The sequence below is a fragment of the Nanorana parkeri genome, unplaced genomic scaffold (assembly GCF_000935625.1).
Source record: "Nanorana parkeri isolate BGI_ZX_2015 unplaced genomic scaffold, ASM93562v1 scaffold6, whole genome shotgun sequence".
Taxonomy (NCBI): Eukaryota; Metazoa; Chordata; class Amphibia; order Anura; family Dicroglossidae; genus Nanorana; species Nanorana parkeri.
This window is the reverse complement of record NW_017306274.1, coordinates 3,422,038-3,442,182: the sequence shown is the minus strand read 5'-3', so window position 1 is coordinate 3,442,182 and position 20,145 is coordinate 3,422,038. Positions and strand designations below refer to the sequence as shown.

General features: G+C 48.2%; 1 protein-coding gene across 1 annotated transcript in view; it reads right to left on the bottom strand.

Annotated features, from left to right (window-relative positions):
- The window catches only part of ZNF507 (zinc finger protein 507), a 25,944-nt gene extending 6,263 nt beyond the window's left edge, over positions 1–19,681 (bottom strand). Inside the window, exons 1-3 of the mRNA XM_018553169.1 lie at positions 19,625–19,681; positions 4,498–6,428; positions 1,873–1,990 (exon numbers count right to left, since the gene is read on the bottom strand). Coding sequence (XP_018408671.1) covers positions 1,873–1,990; positions 4,498–6,423 — 2,044 coding nt within the window. The 5' untranslated portion in view covers positions 6,424–6,428; positions 19,625–19,681. The remainder of the gene's footprint in view (positions 1–1,872; positions 1,991–4,497; positions 6,429–19,624) is intronic.
- Positions 19,682–20,145: the final 464 nt, after the last annotated feature.

Here is a 20,145-nt window from a genome sequence, read left to right as displayed (position 1 = left end):
GGAGGACACCAGTATCCTCACTGTCTGGCAGTGCCCACAGAGTGTCTCAGGTTGGCGTACAATATCCACACAGGCCAATCCGAAGCAATGAGAATTACCTTGAGCTTGCCTACAGTTTCTTCTGTTTGCCGGTGGCCAGTCTCCTGTAAGCAGCAGTGTAACCTTTCGATGGATGAGATAAACACTTTAACATACATAAAACACAGCAAAAAAAAAAAAAAAAACAACCAAAAAAAACTATTAGGGCTGCAACTAATGATTATTTTCATAATCGATTAGTTGGCCGATTTATTTTTGAATAAATCGGACAAAAAAAATAAATTAAAAACCATCCTTAAAAAAGGAGAAATATGAGGCGAGTGAAAATTACTCATCCTCATAGTTCGAGCCGACATGTGACAATGAAGCAGTCACACATCGGCTCAATAGATCGGAAAGTGAGTGAACACATACAGTCACTCGCTCACTTCTCGATCATCTCCCTGCAGAGAGCAGTGACTGTCACTCACCGCTCCCTGCAGGGATTCCCCCTCGCCTATCCGACCCTCAAGCGCCGAGTGGAGGAATGGATGGGGGAGGGGGCAGGCACAGCTGGCTCTTCCTTTTAGATAGGCAGAGCCCGCTGTCACTCACACAGCTGGTTGGATCTCGACAGCATTGTCGGGATCCGCCCTGGCTGCAGCGGTCTCAGTATATAGCAAGCTGTAGCTCGCCATAAACTGAGCTTTGGGTCACGGGAGGACGCTAGTATATGTCCTCCCGTGACCCTTAAGAGAACTATGGGGAAAAACACTTACGTCATAGATCTCTTTTAATTTAAAATAAAATACACAAATGCCGTTACAAACTGTACTTCAGAATAAAGCTGCATGCACAATTTTTTTAAATTGCACAGCATCGCGGTACCATGCGTTCCATTGCGGCTAATCACACTGTGGGTTGGAGGCACGTTTATGGTGCCAATGATATGAATAAAACTGCAATACACCTTCAGCAGCAGAACTTGTCAGGCCGAAACCGAAAATGATTTTTTCCCACAAAATTCATAATTTTTTTTTAAAAATAATTGTATTGTAAGCCCATGGCGCTTGAAAAGCTTCAACCCGGGAATGACAGCTGCCGGTGGCAAGATTCTGAATAGGGCAGCTGAATGTAAATACAGCAGGTAGTGGGCTGGTGCAATAGCCAGGCTGCTATTGGCCATTTCAAATTGCAATAGCCAATAGCAGGCTAGCTATTGCACCCGCCCACTGCTTGCTGTTCCCTAGTCCCAGCGTGGAGGAGAGCGCTAGGGGATCTAACTAATCGATAATGAGAATAGTTGACAACTATTCTCATTAATCGATTATCATCGATTGATCGATTAGTTGGTTGCAGCCCTAGTATCAATGACTGCTCACTAGCTCTGTTGCTTTCCACATACAGCATTGCCAAAATGCAAGTTCTTGCTTTAATATTCTTCTTCAATCCAAAGCAGTCCCCTGCAGTACATCCTCTTTACAAGATATCCTCATTGGATGCAGAACCTCATGGCCCCACACCCTGAGCATGGCGCCTTGCATTCACAGTGTACTGATGCAGAAACTGGCGCCAACGTCATCACCGCTCTCTCCATCTCCAGGTCTGTTCCACCACCGGGAGCAGACCAATAAGAAGAGGACCCACTGCATCACATGACCAGTCAAGGCATACTGCTGGGAAAGGAGAGGGGGTGTTTGTGGTAGCAGAATGGAGACTGGGGTTGGCCTTTAAAGCTAGACATGTTTTTCATTGCCTCAGGCCAACCTGGTTTTACAGTGGTAGTGTTGGCCGCTATGGACTTTCAAACTATTCAGCTTCAGTTTTGGTTCTAAATAGTTTCAGTTAACATACCACCTTCCGGGGAATATTGCTCGTCTGCCTCCTCTGTACAGAGCTGTGGGTCATCAGTGGCAGAAGAACCAGAGTCTAAAAGTTTCCGGTGCTCCCTCTCATGAGTCCTCAGCTGGCTCTGTAAAAGGTTACAATTATTTAGCTTACAGTAATAAAAAAAAAAAACCCCCAAACACCAACATTGTCATCAAAAACATAAAGCAGAGACACATGAAATGACACAAATATGTAGCAGTGCCCAGAGTAAACACAAGGCTCATCAATGGATCTTATACACTAATTAACTAGCAAGGAAACACATTTTAGACACAAGAAGCTAACACTTCGAATGGTAAATAAAATATTTGTAGCTACGGGGTAAACTGGAAACACAACAAAGGAGAGGAAAAGAAGCTAGAAATGCTTTGCATGTTTTTAATATACACCGATCAGCCATAACATTCTAACCACTGACAGGTGAAGTGAATAACATTATTCACCTCATTACAAATGGCACCTGGAAGTGGGGGGGGATATATTACAATGGCACCTGGAAGTGGGGGGATATATTACAATGGCACCTCGAAGTGGGGGGATATATTACAATGGCACCTCGAAGTGGGGGGGTATATTAGGCAACAAGTGAACATTTTGTCCCTGAAGTTGATGTGTTGGAAGCAGAAAAAAATGGACAAGCGTGAGGATTTGAGGGACTTTGACAAGGGCTAAATTGTGATGGCTAGACGACTGGGTCAGAGCAACTCCCAAATTGCAGCTCTTGTTGAAATGTTCTCGGTCTGCAGTGGTCAGGACCGACCAAAAGTGATCCAAGGAAGGAGAACTGGTGAACCAGCAACAGGGTCATGAGCGTCCAAAGGCTCATTGATGCCCGTGGGGAGCAAAGGTAGCCCCCCAACTCACAAGACTTAAAGGATCTGCTACTGATGGCTTGGTGCCAGATACCACAAAACACCTTCAGAGATCTAGTGGAGTCCATGTCTCGAGTGGTCAGGAAAAGTGGGACCTACACAATGTAGGTGGTCATGTTATAGCTAATCAAATAGAGTGGAGGGGTATTGGAATCCCTTTCAGATTCACCCCATCCTCTTTACCCAGGTGACCATTAGTGAGAGAAAATCTTGAGTTGATACCAGAGCAGGAATAGAGGGGAAATCTTCCAATGGGGACACTAGTTCTGGTGACAACTAGGCATTTCCCTCCCTTTAGAGGGATTTTATTTTTTAATCTATGGGACAGGAAATAAAGGAAACCCCCCCTTCCCCAATGGAATGGGGCACAAAACACAGACAGGGGTTATAATTCTGCCTTACTCTATCCAAAATAAAAAACTTTGTGTATGTAAACCCAAATACTAAAGTTGTGGAAACAGTTCCCCTTTTACCTAGTATATGCAGTTGTGCAAGGTTTTATATTTATGTGAGTAAATGTTTAACCAGTGGTGGACAATGAGCGTACGGCACTTAATTGGAGTACACAGGGCATGTATAGTACACCCCGTCCTTTTGCCCCCATGCCGCTCCACTCCTGAGGGCCGGTTCACACCACAAACAGTGCGTTCCAGAGCAGCCAGCCTCTTGAACGCCTTGTTTTGTAATCTGGCCGGCTCCCTGCATTCAGGGGCAGGAGGGGGAGTGGCGGTGCATTGCAGCATTTTTGCAGATCGCATTGGACCGGAATGCAGGCACTAATGTGCCAGGCATTCAGGTGCGGGCCATCGTACTGCGGGCAGTACGGCGTGGCTGCGGTGCCATTGACTTCAATGCACAGCCACACACCCTCCCGCCCCTGAACTCAGGGAGCCGGCCGGTTTGTGATACAGTGCGTTCCAGAGGCTGACCGCTCTGGAATGCACTGTTTGTGGTGTGAACCGGCCCTGAAACTTGCTGGAAATTCCTGATTGCCCAAATCACAACCAGGGGTGCAGCTGTACAAGATGTTTAGCATCTGAGACAATGGGGTTGATTTACTAACCTTATAAACACACCACGAACATGTATACACCTCTGTAGTGTGTTCCCTCCCAGCATGATCTATTGGTGGAATCTAAACACCTTTGTAGTGTGTACACACCCAGCAGGTGTGTTGTGCAAAGCCCTGCATGAATTTGCAAGGAGATGTTGTGTAAATTAGCTCTATGTTGTGTTGCTTGCGTTGATGAATGCAAAGAATGTAAATGCATGAGCTAACCATTTTTGTCTAAACTGTGAAGCAGCATTATATATGCACCATGTGCATGATTTTTCCATATATGGCATTAGTGGAAATATGCTTTTAGAGACTTTTTGGTTGATAAATACGTTTTGCTGTGTAAAAATCACACGCACCTAGTGTGTGCGTGTGTTTAGGTTAGTAAATCACCCCCAATGTCTTCTCCTGTTATTGCTGCTGGTGGTGTACTTTATGCATAACACCATCTAGTGGGGAGAAGCACATCCCATTCACACTGGAAGGGTGGCAAGGGATGCAGTATTTCATAATTTGTTTGTATGGACTTGACAGGCAAAGGAGGAGAGGTCAGAACCGAATGTTGTATTTTAACTGTGATGTATCCCAGGAAAGCTTCATACAATCGATCCACATTTAAAAAACCACCAGGGAGCGAGTTGTCACCATACAGATACCTACCTTGTAATAAAAGGATTCATTGCAATTCTTGCATTCATATTTGATCGCCTTACAATGGTTGATCATGTGGTTCTCCAAGTCACCGCTGTTTTCTGCTATGTGCTCACATATCGGGCACTGGTAAGGCTGCCTCTGCCGATGAACGCGCAAGTGCTGCTTAATGTAACCTTTATTGTCACTGGTGTAATGGCACAGGCGGCATCGGTAAGGGCGTTCAGCGCAAGGCAAGTACTCCACGAGGCCATTGTTAGAGCCGAGGTCGCTGGTGTTCTCGTTCTGGGCATTGTCCTGCAACTCTTTCAAAATGTCATCGTCTGTGGCATTCTGATCAGTCCTTTCCCTCAGCTTCTCAATCACTTTAAGTAAAGACGTGCTTATCCCCGTTTTCATTGGGGTCTGCGTCAGCTCACTTTTCTCTCTTGTATCCTTCTGGTTAAGAGCCTTTAGTTCCTCGGGGACCTTAGAGGATTCCACATTGGGACAAGTGCCATAGTTCTTGTCACCATCTCCCTGCCCAGTGTCTGGATCAACTGAACCTGGATCATTGATCAGCCGTAGGCTGTATTTGGGACATTCCACGACTTGGATAGGCATGGTTACCAGCGCCTCAGCAGCCAAAGAATGAAGCCTCAAACACTCCGAGTTTGTCCTCCTCCGCACTGGTGGCGAATTCTCATCGGAGACTACAAAATCTGAGCTGTTCTTTGCAGGGTTACTCCATCCAATAATGATTTCTTCGCTTTCTACCACGTTTTTATCAGCATGATAAAGTTCGACAGACCCACCAAGGTGGGATTCAAGTTTCTTTTTCACTTCGGCGTCTGCATTTAACACAAAAGGTTTCTGGGAACCAGTTTCTTCGGCACCGGGCAGGCGTTCCACAATAACATTCACGTGCCCCTTTGTGTTTTGGCTACAGCTGATTATTTTCTGAGCGGACGAGAGCAGGCTCTCTCTGATCAAATTATCTTGATCGGTGTCGGATGCGGCATCGTCATCTACTTCTGTCAGGGGACCCGGAGCGGCTGACTGAACTTGCGTCTCCGTCTCTTTTATCACAACGTCCTTTGGCATCGCGCTGCATTCTTGAGCACCGGAGTTCTGCACGTGCTGCTTCACCTCTGTATTTTCTGATAGCACCGATTCACTTCCTTGCGGTGTGTGTGCAACGGTGGAATCTGGTAAGCTGGCAGACTCATTCTCTTCCTCGAATATGGGGTAGGAGCAGTCGACCTCCCCAGCGTGCTTCCAAGCATGAGTTTTCAACATTCTCTGCTGGCCACAAGTGTACCGACAGATCAGGCATCGGTAAAGTCCATACGCTTCATAGGCATACCATTTCTTTCTTGCTGGCTCGGGGGCATTTGGACTGAGTGGCTTGTCTTCTTGTGGCTGGTCTTTAACCTGTGAAGGTGCAGTGACCTCGTTTTCACAGTGCGTTTTAATATGAGCTTCAAGCTCGCCGTGAGATTTAAAAGTCAAATGGCACTCTGAGCACATTAAAATGATTTCGTTCTGCTGTCCGTGATTTTTCACGTGGGCTGCGAGTGTTTCAAAAGAAGAAGAGATAAACTTGCAGAGGCTGCACTGGTAGAACATGACTTTCCTGCCGCTTGCTGAAGGGCTCTCTATCGTACTGGCTGTAGTTTCCTCCTTGATCCTCTTGGTGCTGACTTCAGCTAGGTCGGCCATCTTGGACACCGGCTGGACCTCTGCCTCTTCTACCGGGTAGGAACGTTTTTTCCCTTCAAGAGTCCTAGTGGCCTGCTCACCCTTTACCATGGCAGTAAGCTTCTGGATCACGTTAATCAAGGGGTCATTACACTTCTGTTTCATCTCTGGCTTGGTATTAGTCTTTGCATCTGGATCACCTGACCTAGCATCAACGTTTGACATCCGGATCCCAACACTTTCCTTGTTTTCCATCACACCTAAAAAAGGTAAATAAAAAAAAGAAGAAGAAGTGTCATTTACAGAAGACGGCAAAACAGATATATCAATCTTCACAGACATTTACCTGGTTCCCTTCTAAACATGGGGCAGAAAATATTTTCCATCGATGGCCAGTACTGATCAGGATGTCTATATGCTTGCTGTGCGTGCAATTTAAAAAGTTCTAAGCAGGGATGCACAGATACCGGTATTTCGCTATCGAGTACCGATATTTTTTTCCCGCCGATACCGGAAGTCCCATTAAGGAAGCCAGGCGGCGTGTAATGACTCGCCACCCGGCTTCCCGATTAGCAGGGAAGCCGTCCCCATGCTTCTCGTCACTATGTGACGAGAAAGCATGGAGTCAGCTTTCCGGCCAATCAGGAAGCGGGCCGCCGTGTAATAATGCGTTGCCCCGCTGCCCGATTGGTCGGAGCTGGCCAATCAGGAAGCCAGGCGCCGTGTAATGACACGGTGCCTGGCTTTCCGATTGGTCGGGAAGCCGGCTTCATGCTCCCTCTGCACCTCATGACGAGGGAGCATGGAGCAGGCTTCCCGGACAATCAGGAAGCCGTGAGCCGCGTCATTACACAGCGCCCGGCTTCCTGATTGGCCAGAAAGCCGGCTCCATGCTTTCTCATCACCTAGTGACGAGAAGCATGGGGACGGCTTCCCTGCTAATTGGGAAGCCGAGTGGCGAGTCTTTACACACTGCCCGGCTAATTAGGTTACCAGGTAGCGAGTCATTACACGCCGCCTAGCTTCCGGAAACGGTACTTGGTATCGGCGAGTACTGAAAAAAAAAAATATCCGTACTCTTACTCGTTACCGAAATACCGGTATCGATGCATCCCTAGCTACCAATTGCTTGGTAGTGAAAACAATGATTTGGAAAGGGCTTCCAAATGTTTGTCAGTAGGATCCTTATACAATGGGACATCCTCAACAGGAACAGACAGAAATTCTCTGCAAATGGGTATTGGATCTGACAAGTGTTTGGGGAGGAATAAACAACTTTTTAGGAGTTTCCCAGTCTTCATACAAAATAGGTTGAAGGAATGTACTGGAACAGTTTTAAACAGTCCTTTTAAGGCAGGAGACTGAGGCTCCTCAGGGACAGATTATTCTATTAGGGTTTGTGAGGCTCTTCCTCAGAAAGAACTGCAGCTGCAGAAAGCTCTGAGGCCGATAGCTGCAGGAATGTCAAAACAATGAGTTTGGAGGGGAAGAGGCACAATTATGACCCCTTCCGTTTAGAGTAAGCAATCATAATTGTAATTTTGTCCATAAGCTCCAACATGACTGCTGAGAACTCCTCCCTGGAGAGACCTGGTGCAGGGGGACACCTCCCTTCGTGCTTATGATCAGACATGTTCTACTGTTTAATAAAAACAACTTACTAGAGATCACCGGGCCGGGGGCCTCAGTCACTGTAGGCGGCAGGAAGTAGTAACTGTGGAAAAGAACTGTGCGCCCTTTGCTAGTAGGGGCAATGGTGGGAAGACACAACGTCATGCTGAAAAGGCAGAAAACAGAGTGCATGCCTGACACTGCACTAGCAACGCAGCTCAGATCGGAGCGGGGAGAGGGGAATCCAGCCCCTCCCCTGTCACGGCAGAGAGCCGTGACAGGATCGAGAGGTGAGCGAACGCCTGTATGTGTTCGCTCACCTCCCGATCTACTGAGCCGACCTGTGACAGTCTCATTGTCACAGGTCGGCTTAGAACTATGAGGTGAGTGGAAATCACTCATCTCATAGTTCTCCTTTAAAGCCAAACTCTGGGCACAAAAACTTATTTATATACATCCCTCAATTGCCACGAAGGCTATAAATCCACTATGAGTGCACCAAATGCCTTTGCACACCCAGTTATTGCCTTGCAAATGTCGCAGTGACATCACTGTCCAAAGAGCAGAGCTGTGGGAGGAGCCCAATTGCTCCACCCAATACAAGTTGCCTGCAGAAGACCACAGGAGGGGCGGATACAAGACCAGTCACCCTGCACAAGGAGAGAGCAGCAGTGACCGGTTTTATTACAGGAGGGGGCGGAGACAATACCAGTCACCCTGCACAAGAGAAGAGAGCAGCAGTGACCGTTCTTTATTACAGGAGGGGGCGGAGACAATACCAGTCACCCTGCAGAAAGAGAGGAGCAGTAGTGAGCGGTCTTTATTACAGGAGGGGGCGGAGACAATACCAGTCACCCTGAACAAGGAGAGAGAGTAGCAGTGACCGGTCTTTATTACAGGAAGCTCCAAGTCTCACATTGGATTATTGCATAGAACTGGAAGAAATACATAAAACTCACCAAGATTCTGTGTACGTTCGCAGCAGCAGCCTCACTTAACTGGATTGCTGCCGATGTGCATGCCCCCCAGACCGCGCCGATGCGCTCGATTAAGCAGCATCGCGCTGTTTGTTTTTTTTTGGTTAGAACTTTATTGAAATGTCACAAGTGACATTCAGTTCTATGGGCTCGCTGTGGTGCAATGTGGTTGCATCACTTCTCCCTGTAGTGCGCTTACAAAAGTACTGCATGCCGTACTTTTTGTAAGCGCACACCACCGGTACGCAGTGGTGTGAACCGAGCCCATCCACGACGAGGCATATTTCCTGGTCTTGCCCGTTTTTCCAGCACAGCCCGAACGCAGATGGTGTGAATGGGCCCTAAATGAAGAATATACATGGCCCTTGTATTTAGTTTATACAGTGGTACCTCGGGTTCACGAACTTAATTCGTTCCACGATTCTGGTCACGAACCGAATTGGGCGCGAACAGAATCAAATTGTGACCAGACCGCGATCTCAACTAGAGGAAGCCACGACCAGTGCCAGAGCAGGGAAAATGGCTGCGGTCGTGTTCGTCACCCGATGCGGAGTTCACGAACGGAAGCAAAATTTTGCCGAACTTCCTGTTCGCGAACAGAAGCGTTCGTGAACCAAGACACCACTGTATTTGCTTCTCCCGGAGTTGAACAGTTCGTAGAGAAATAATCGCCACCACCCAAGGACAAGGTGTCACCATACAGCCACCAACCAAATGAGACCGGTCACTTTTCTAGAAAAGTATTCCTCTGACCACAACGACTCATCCTTTCTTGTACCTAGATCTATCACACGCAGACCGCGGCAGTCTCGGAATCAGACAATCCCGTCCGTGTAGAACGTGCTGGCTACACACTGAACTTTTATTTCCCTTCCTCAAATGATTTACTTAACTGAGCAGAAAAGAAAACAAACCGCAGAAGAGGTATTTTGCAGGCTACAGGTCAGTGACTCTTGTCGGGTACGGTCCCCTCCAGCACGTGGTTCTGGAATGCAGTCACAGATCAATGCTTCACGTGAGAACAAAAACACAAAGTAAACTTTTCAAGAAAGACCTGACCTGTATACATGTAGCTGCCATTCAACAAATGTTACAAAAAGGAATATTTTGCATTTATACTCACTCAAAGGAACAGCCTGCAGAATAAAAGAAGAACTTTACCCAGATCATTGAAATGACAACAGAGCCAACTTTAGAAATGTTTGTTAATGGCAATCTACAGATACTTCTAGATAATATCCGGCTTCCCTTGCAGGGTCCTATGGAGCCACCCTTGTATGTGCTAATAAGCTATGTAAAATACCACAAAGTCACTCGCACTCCATTTGTAGATAACAGTCAATCTCCTTTACTGACTGAGCATGATGTCACATACACAAAGCAACACCGTTTTCATGAAGAAGGGACTGCCTGGTCCTGAAACGTCGCGTGTACGTCACATGTTCAGTCAATAAAAGGAGATTGACCAAGTGCGAGTGACTTTATGGTATTTTGCATTTGATGTGTGGAGGCATTCGCTGTCACTTTCGGCACCCCCCAGTTTGCGTTTGGGCTTTACTTAAAGCAAACTTTGTAGGAAGCTTCCTTTGCCCTTTAAACTGCTCCCCATGGCACACAGATCTCTTCTTTCAGGGCCGGTGCAGACCTGGACGATCGGGGACGTGCGCCCCGGGACCACGCGATTCTCCACAATTGCACACCGCGGTGACCCATTGATTTTAATGGGGTTACATCTGCGTGACAATTGCAGAAATAAAAGAAGGTACATGTACCTTTTTATTGCAACACGACGTGCGGCTGTTTTAGCCACGATCGCGTTCGATTGCACGGGTGGAATTGTGGCGGGAAACCGCGCTATTCGGATGCCAATGGAAAATAATGGCACCGCCAGCAAGATCGGCAGTGGTGGCCGACTCCGTGCCCGCACGACAATCCGTGTGGTATCGTGCACGATTCCCGCGTGGTCACGGATCGCCCAGGTGTGAACCCTGTGGTCTCATTTATGAATCTGAGCGGTCACCATTAAACAAAGAAGCCGATTGGCTCTCATGAGGTGGGGGGCCGTGCTGGTGTTTCACCTACTTGTCTGCACAGTACCCATTGCATGCATTTGCTTTGTACCGTGTGTTCAGTACTATTAAAGCAGAAGCAATGCTGGCGAATCTGCCGTTACTCTTGAACAATGGGGAAATGCAATGGAAAGAAACTTCTTCAGAAAGTTGTTCCTCTTTTCCTGGCTATAAGAACCGCAGTATAGTCACCACCAACAATGATGTGGTATGTGAGGTTGGCTGGAGGTCAGGCCTAGACTGCTTATCACCTCCTGGAATGTCAATTCCTTAAAAGGCTGCACAGCTGTACGGACTATAACAAGGAGCCGCTCCCGGGGCCCACTACAGTCATGGACACCGAGCTCTGATTTATCACCATTCTTCTCAGGAAGCCATAGAAACTTCTTTACATAGTTCTCAACCTCCTCACAGTCACGTAGAAGAGCTTTGAAGGCAATTTTGTTGTCAGACGCTCGGCATTGCAGCTGTGGAACAACCACTGGATGAATTAAACAAAGTCAAAATTGGCTTTAAAAATAAATACACTCAAGGTGTATGCAAGAGAGCAAAGAAAGCAGCCACAGCCCGAGTAGAGAGGTCTGTGGCCTGCCAGCATGCTGCAGAGAAGGACCCTTGCGCTCGGTGTGGAAGCAGAAGTCTCTCTGCAGAGGTCAGATCTATAGCTAACAATGCTCTAGTTATGACACAGAAGGGGGCGTGTTGGGCCTCTGTAGAGACACCACTGCTTCTACATAGAAATGAAGGCTCCTTCTCTATGGCATGTAACTAAGGTACAGGCTTTTCTACTCAGGCTGTGGCTGCTTTCTAAAAGGCACACTCTAAGACTTTGCACACTTGATGCACGTGGATAGCATTTGGTTCATTTGAAGAGCTCCAGGCAGAAATATTAACCCTTGCAGTGGAGCTACTAAAACGGCGTGCACTTTTTTGCAATCGCACTGCACTGGAATGCTCAGCATCGCGGTACCGTGCGCTCCAGTGCGGGTGATCACACTGTGTTTGGGAGGCGCGTTTGGGGTGCCATTGCAATGAAGGGCACTGCAGCGCACCTCCTGCAGCAGAATTTGTCAGGTCGAAACCGAAAATGACTTTTTTCCCCACCTTTTATCATTTTTTAAAAATAATTATACCGTAAGCACATGGCGCTGGAATAGCTTCAGCCAGGGAATGACGGCTGCCCATGCCCAGATGGCAGCTGAATGTAAATACAGCAGGTAGTGGGCTGGTGCAATAGCCAGCCTGCTATTGCACCCATCCACTGCTTCCTGTGCCCTCCTCCCAGAGTGGAGGAGAGTGCTAGGGGGATCCAACTAATCGATGAGAATAGTTGACAACTATTCTCATTATTGATTAGTTGGTTGGAGCCCTAGAGCAAAATAAAAACAACATTTTAGCTGCATTTGGTCACTAGCAATAATGAGGCAGTTTTTGTTTTTCCGAGTCCCCTCCCCCTAACAGTTTTATTACATGCTGATCCTGCCAGTAGAGCCGTTGACTTTTTATTTCCTGTAATAGGGCAAAATGCTGTTCGTCGTCACCCTGTGGACCTGGGTAGTTTAAGCTGGACATTTAGTTCTAAATGGGCTTTAGGTAACCAACATAGTTCCCATGAACATCTCTCTACCCAGATACACAACTATGACTTTCCAATATGCCTGGAATCAGCCAGATCTGAACACGATCTTCTCACGCCGACGTGACCCGATACGGTTAATTCTCTGCCTTCCCAGCACTGTCTTTGCAATGCCGTTCCCGGGCTAAATATGCATCCCGAGTAATAGCTGAAAGGCACAATCTATTTACCTGTCTTAATTACCCCACGTTACCTACTAAAAATTCCAAAAGCAGAATTTTAATTAAACCGAGCCCCCAGGCCCTGAAACTGTACTTCCAAATCAAAACGTGTTTAGCGCCATTTAAGATTCCCTTTCAAATACTGCAGAGCGTTTCCCTGTGCGACGGCGCTGTCTGTGCAGAGCATGACACCTATACATTAAGTATACATAACAGGCAGCCGAGCGTTACATGAACAGAGAGCTAATCAAGTGTCGCTAATCACCTCCCAAGGAGAACGGTAGTCAAATGACTTGCCTAGTCCATGTAACACGAACCCAACAAGTGTCTAAATGAGTGTTTAGAGCAGCAACGGACCCGTCTCATTATTTATAGTTATTAATCTAGCTGTATGAGGTGATGTTGGAGGGCTGAGATTTCTAGACAATAGCTATCAAATCTCAACACAAAGCAGCCAACAGACGTGTGATGGCAGCAGGAGAAAGCAACCGTGATAAGGAGATTCGAGTCCAGCGCCCCTGGCAATAATTATGGGTTACGGGATCTGTCTCAGCCTGCTTCCCATAGCTGCTAGGGAGAACATAATGCGTCTTTATTGCAGCTGTGCATTCCCTCTCATAGAATACTATTCAAGTCAACATTGTCTGGCTCAGCGTTAGGTTTTACAACACTGGAAGGGTTAGCCAGCAAAAGCAACCTACGTCCGTCTGTATGTCTCTTGGTGAAGGCTTTTTGTTGAGGTTGTGTGGGACAGCCGGGCCGGTTCCGAGACTGCAGTTCTCAAAGGCCAGATAATCAGGAAGTCGGGTGGCGGATCATGAACCGTCGCCCGGCTTCCTGTTTGCCTGGGTTCTAGTGAAAGAACACCAGCTTCACTTGCAGAGGCTGCCTGACCAATCAGGAAGCCGGGATGAGAGTCATGACGTGCCGCCCGGCTTTTCTGATTGATTAGTAAGCTAGGCTGCCTAGCAACAAGTGAAGCCACCTTCCTAGGCGGGTCATAACTCACCGCGCGGCTTCCTGATTGGAAAGGAAGCCGGCTCTATGCTCCATTGGCACCTGCGGTCAGAGGCAGATCTCCATCTGACGGGAAGTTCCTGTATGGGAGCATTTGGGCAAGTATGAGTACTAATGGAGCCCCTGTTAGAACCAGAGATTACGGATACACAGATACCGGTTTTTCCAGTATCGAGTACCAATATTTTGCTTTCGGTACTCGCCGATACCAATGCTTCCCCTGGCATGGAGCCGGTTTCCCGGGCAATCAGGAAACCGGGCAGCTGGTAATGACATGCCGCCCGGCTTCCTGATTGCCCGGGAAGCCAGCTCGATGTTGTTTATCCGGCTCAATTGTGATTGGCTGGAAAATCGGATTCCAAGCCAATTAGCAACGAGCCAGCGAGTAATAACCCGCCTCCCTGATTGGCCAGAAAAGCGGCTCCATACTGATTGGCTGGGAAGCTGGCTTCCTGGCCAATCGGAATCGAGCTGGCCAAACAGCTGACTCCTTGCCGGCTTCCCAGGCAATCAGGAGGTGGGTCATTACTTGCCGCCCGGCTTCTTAATTGCCAGGCAACCTGGCTCCATTCCCCTAGGGCACTGCAAGTCAGAGGAACTCTTCCTATGACCAGAAGTTCCAGTATCAGGGTAGGCATCTGAGCAGCTATCAGAGCATTTGGGCAAGTACGAGTACTCATCCAAATACTATTATTGGTGCCGATAATGAGTATCGGTAAATCCCTACCAGAGATCTACCCTAACCTCCTGTCCTAAAGCTGTTTGCTAGAAAGTGATTGGAAATCAACAGAAGAAATGCTTTTCTTTACTAAAGTAGGGTAGAGCTAGAAACTGTCACATTTTTATTTCCGTGAATGTCCCTATTGCAGATTCTCTCACTTCCTGTCTTGTAAGAGTGGCGTCAGCAGGACAGGAAGTGAAGGGAAATCTCTCTAACGGAGTCCGGCAAAAAAAAAAAAGTAAAAACCAGACAGTAGTTCTAATCTTTCCACTCTATCCAAAACGAGAAAAAGTTTTGGGCTTGGCACTGTATTGTCACTTTTGTTCAGTATGAAAATACCACATGAGCCATTTGACCATTGTACAAACAAGAGCGACTTAATATAGACACACTTGCAAGCGTATGCAAAGCTCCTGGATCCCGCACGAAGCGCATGCATCATTATAAATGACACCCTCGCTTGCTGTAAGCACTTCCACGATCTCGGAAAACTTGAGAAACGCAGCCCTGAACAGCTCGGGAACGGTGCCAGTAATTACGTTCTTCAGAAACACAAAATCTCCAGTTTCAGACGGCGAGATCTAGGAAATGCCTCTGTGGTGCAGCACAGAGGCAGAGCCGGTGTCCGGGAGAAGAACGAGGAATGTGGGCATGGCGCGGGGCCCGTGCCACGTGGTTAGCTACGTTACTGTCAAATCTTGAAGTCTTGTGCAGCTGTTGAGAACCATCTACAGTGCGTTTCCGCAGAGATCGCAAGAACAAAAAACCAGGCAGGGCGGGAGGAAGGAGGATGCTATTTTTGGGCTGCTCAAAAGCTCCCAAGCTAAAAGCAGAGAGACATACATAGATGGATGCAGATTCCAGGCGTACTACACACGCTCTTGCTGCTTCTGGACTCTTAATATCATGTATCAGGCTCCAGCAGGAACACAGAACCGCTTTCTATTTACCAGAAGCCTTCAGCCCCAGCTGATGACTGCATACGCGGCAGAGTCATGCTCATGTAGCCCTGGGGGGACTTCAGACAAACTCTCAGGATACTTCTGCCAGTTAAACATCAAAGTAGAACCGCAGACAAAGTTCTTTCCTACACTTTGCAAAGAGTAGAGCAGTGGTGGCCAACTTAATAATTAGAGGGGGGCCTCACGTGCGACTCCTTAACATGTCCGGAGGACCAGGCAACAGCCTCCCCTTTGTACATTTGCTGATATTTACTATTAGGACACAATAAATGTTATATTTTTATTTTGGATACAATGGCGATCTTTAGAATGCTGCTTTTTGGAGAGTTCTGTCCCTAGGTTTTTTTTTTCCCCGATCGGGAGAATTTTCAATTTAAAGTGATATTAAAAAGTCTCCTTTTTAAAAAAAACAAAATATTTCCTACAAGGAGACCCACCTTTTCTTGAGGCTGTTGCCGTTCTTCTTTAAAAGTTTTTAATTCCTCATTTTCTAGTGGGTCCCCGCAGCAATCTTCCCCTCGCCCCCTGTGTGGGTGCCACTATCATTCTAATGGAGACACCCGTACAAAGACACACACAGCCCTGTGGCAGGTCATGCCCGTTCTCTCTTTGATGGATGAAGGAGCCTACGGCTCCTTCTGCCATCAGTATCCTTCCCCCCGCAACCAGGAAGTTCGGGCTCCTTGTGCCTATAGCTCCTATGGAGCCTATGGCTCCTCTACCATCAGTATCCTCCCCCTGCAACCAGGAAGTTCGGGGAACCCACCCCGCAACTAAGAAGAAGTTCAGGCTCCTTCTGCCTATGGCTCCCCTGCCATCAGTATCCTCCCGCAACCAGGCAATTCGGGGAAAGGAGGATAACTTCGTGACAGGCAAGTGTGGGGGGGACTGGGGGAGAAAAAAGGTGCTGGGCCGTTTTTACCCTAATGTTGAGAATGCATTAAGGTAAAAAGAAGTAGTCACTCGCACTCCATGATATTAAAGTCAATGCTGTTTATTGACTGAGATAACACACATCTCCTTAGCGACGTTTCGAGACCATGCGGTCCCGTCTTCAGGCAGAGGACGGGACCGCATGGTCTCGAAACATCACTAAGGAGATGTGTGTTATCTCAGTCAATAAACAGCATTGACTTTAATATCATGGAGTGCGAGTGACTACTTTCTTCTATCTACATTTCACGGAGGCATCCGTTGTCACCACCGCACCCACCCAGTTGGATTTGGGTTTTTGTCCGGTCAGGAGTGCGATGGGACAGGAGGATTAAATTGCATTAAAAGGTAAAAAATGCCCAGACCTTAAAACTACTTTAACATTCAGATAAGATCGATGTTGTTGCTTTGCTTGGACAGATTTGCACAGGTCTGCCATCGGTAAAATTCAGAACGACGCTGCATTCGCTTGTGCGAACGTTTCTGGCTCATGAAGTACAGGTATTCCTCACTTAACGACCGAGTTCCGTTCCTACGACCAGGTCGTTAAACGGATTGGTCGTTAAGTGAGGAACTCTATACAGTACTGTACTGCATTAGTACAGTACTGTAAAGCGTTGCCGATGTACAGTACTGAACCGTGTACTGTACATCGGGCAATGGAAATACTTACCGGGACCTGCAGTGAAGATCGGAGGATGTCACTTCCGCCGGCGACACGGCGCACTGACGCGCAAGGTCGGAGGTCGATTGGCGGTCCGTCGTAAGTGCGAGTGGTCGCAAAACAGGTAAGTCGGTAAGTGAGGAACATCTGTAAAAGCGAATGTCATCCGGAGCATCCAAAGTATTTTTTGGGGATCTGAGAATTAAACGGGGAGAAGGGATATTCTTTTAACCGATTTAAAGCCAGTCTCCAGGCACACAAATAGAGTACCCTTGCAGTGAGGCTACCCCCAGCACTCTATGGGTTAAGCCGGGTATACACAGAGCTAATTTTTGGCACTTCAGGAGGAATCGGCCAAAATTCACTCCTTGAGCCTATACCTTCAGCAGAAGTCGATCATTAGATTGACTTTTGCCGGAGGTAGAGGTTGGAAAATCATCCAAAAGGTAACTTGCAATTCATCTGCAGCTCTGTTCTGGTATTCAGACCTGCACACAGAGACAGAGTGTGATACAAGTCATTGTAACTCGGTAATGTGCCAAAGTAAAAGGCCAAACAGAAGGAAGCCAACGGGCAATACTGGCGACTAGTTCCTTCCACAATAAAAGATGCAAAATGTTTTTGTTTGACCTTAAAATATTATTCTTTTGTACAAACTTTGCCAAGGTATTGTATTTTCACCGGGCAGGTTAGGACATTAAAATGGAAACATTGTTCCATCATCGGCTTTACTTTTGCTCCAGTCATAAATCTGCCATCTATCATTAAACCAGCAGCGTGTTACAAATACATAACATCCAAAACTGCACACCGAGCCCTGCTACTTCGTGTCGTCTCAACAGGTTGGAGAATGGTTTGTCAATAGTCTGGGTGGATCCCAGTGCTGATCCAGGATGTGGGTTGTAGGCGTTCTTTGGTAAACTTTGTAAGTAACTTAGGTTTAAAAACCAACTTAAAAAGCAACGCGGCACCCGGCTCATGACAACAGCAACGCGGCACCCGGCTCATGACAACAGCAACGCGGCACGCTCATGACAACAGCAACGCGGCTCATGACAACAGCAACGCGGCAACCGGCTCATGACAACAGCAACGCGGCTCATGACAACAGCAACGCGGCAACCGGCTCATGACAACAACACATGTGGACACCAAGAATTCACATGTCTAGAAATGACACATTAAAAGCAGAGTTTCAATGAAGGATGGAAACTCTGCTTATAGTAGCCATACTGAGGCGACCTACCCCCTACACTAGCCATCCCGCGGTGACCTACCCCCTACACTAGCCATCCCGCGGTGATCTACTTCCTACACTAGCCATCCCGCAGTGACCTACCCCCTACACTAGCCATCCCACGGTGATCTACTTCCTACACTAGCCATACCGTGCACACTAATGTGTAATACCCGGGGACCTGCAAGCATCCACAATGTTCTGCCACACAGGACTTGCAGCTGCTGGGAACTATGGGACCCCGCATACCAAACATCCACGCCTTCCAATTCTATGGCGCACTCAAGTTACAGCAGCCTCTGCCGCTCCTGACAAACCCCATGTAGTAGCCAGTAACTCCCAACATGCCCTAACGCTGCTGAACACATCCTCGCATACCATGCCACTTGTCAGTGAACTACAAGGTCCTGCTGAACCACACATCCCAGCACCATCATGGACCGGTGAACATGTTCCAGCATTTTCTGCTGTAGGTCGGTAAACCACATTTCCCAGCATACCCTGCCACGTCCCAATGAACCACATATGCCAGCATGCATCTCCATAAGCCAGTGAACCACACATCCCACCATTGCCTGCCGCGCTTCCGAGGAACCCCGCCATTGCCTGCCGTGCTTCCGAGGAACCCAGCCACTGCCTGCCGCGCTTCCGAGGAACCCCGCCACGAGCCCGGGAACCCCGTCATTGCCTGCCATGAGTCCGGGAACCCTGCCATGCGCCTGGGAACATTGCCATTGCCTGCCATGCATCCAGGAACCCCGCCATGCGTCCTGGAACCCCGCCATGCGTCCAGGAAGCACGCTATTGCCTGCCATGCATCCGGGAACCCTGCCATGCGCCTGGGAACCTCGCCATAGCCTGCCATGCATCCGGGAAGCGCGCTATTGCCTGCCATGCTTCCGGGAACCCCACCATTGCCTCCATGAATCCCACTACTGCCTGCCAAGCCCAGAACCACCTAAAAGCAGAGAGTTCCCATCATGCCTCACTGTAGACCAGATACTACAACTCCCAGCATACCCCACCATACAAAACATCTTGGCACGGCCTCAACCTACCAGTAAGCTAAAAGTCCCAGCCATGTAACGAGAATGACCGTACGCCCTGTCACTGCTGAGTGACCGGTCTCTAGGGACAACTGTGGTGGTTGTCAATAGCAACCACACTTACCCAGCCAGCTGCCATGGTAAACTGTTGCCCCTTAACCCCCCATCTCTTATACATCAGCCGAGCCTGGCTGTCAAGGCCTGCTGGAACTTGTAGTCCTTCCCTCAGCAGCTTTAGCACAGCATGGCCGGGCCTTTGTTTTAGAAGGCAGGGATGGAAACCTGAGCAGAGGCGGGGACAGACACACTCAAGTTCACACCCCTACCCGCATTCCCTAACTCCCGACATCCTTCCCACCCTTCACCCCCGTGACGCCCGAAGCCGCCATAACCGCACACCGGCGCCCCGCACACATACTCACACTCTCTCTCTCTATCTTCTCAGGCGTTTCAAAATGGCGGCGTGCAGAGCTCGGTCACGTGACTCGACTTGACAGATCAGGTGGGCGTGACGTCACTGGGGGCTCGGCGCGGGGAAGGGAAGGAGGGAGGGCGCCAGGCGGAGGCGGGAGAGAAGAGGGGGCGTGACCTGCGGTTCCCGGGCTACCTGTGTAGGTGACACGGGGAGGCAGCACCACGTGACTGTGTCACCCTCTGTGATGAACAAAAATAATGCAAAATATATATAATAATAAAAAGAAGTGTAAATAAACAGCACAGCTCCGTGCGTGGAGAACACACACACAGCAAGCAGCCTGTCTCCCTCACAGAGCTGTGCTGTAATGGCTGTGCTCTGTGCTGTTTTGTTCCCCTCCCTCACTTTGCAATCTCAATCCCTGAGAGGTATTTTTATTTTTCTTCAACCTCTCAGTATCCATAAAACGTAATCCTGATGTAAAAAAAAAAAGCCAGCCAAAAAAACACAAAACATCACAGCATGCTG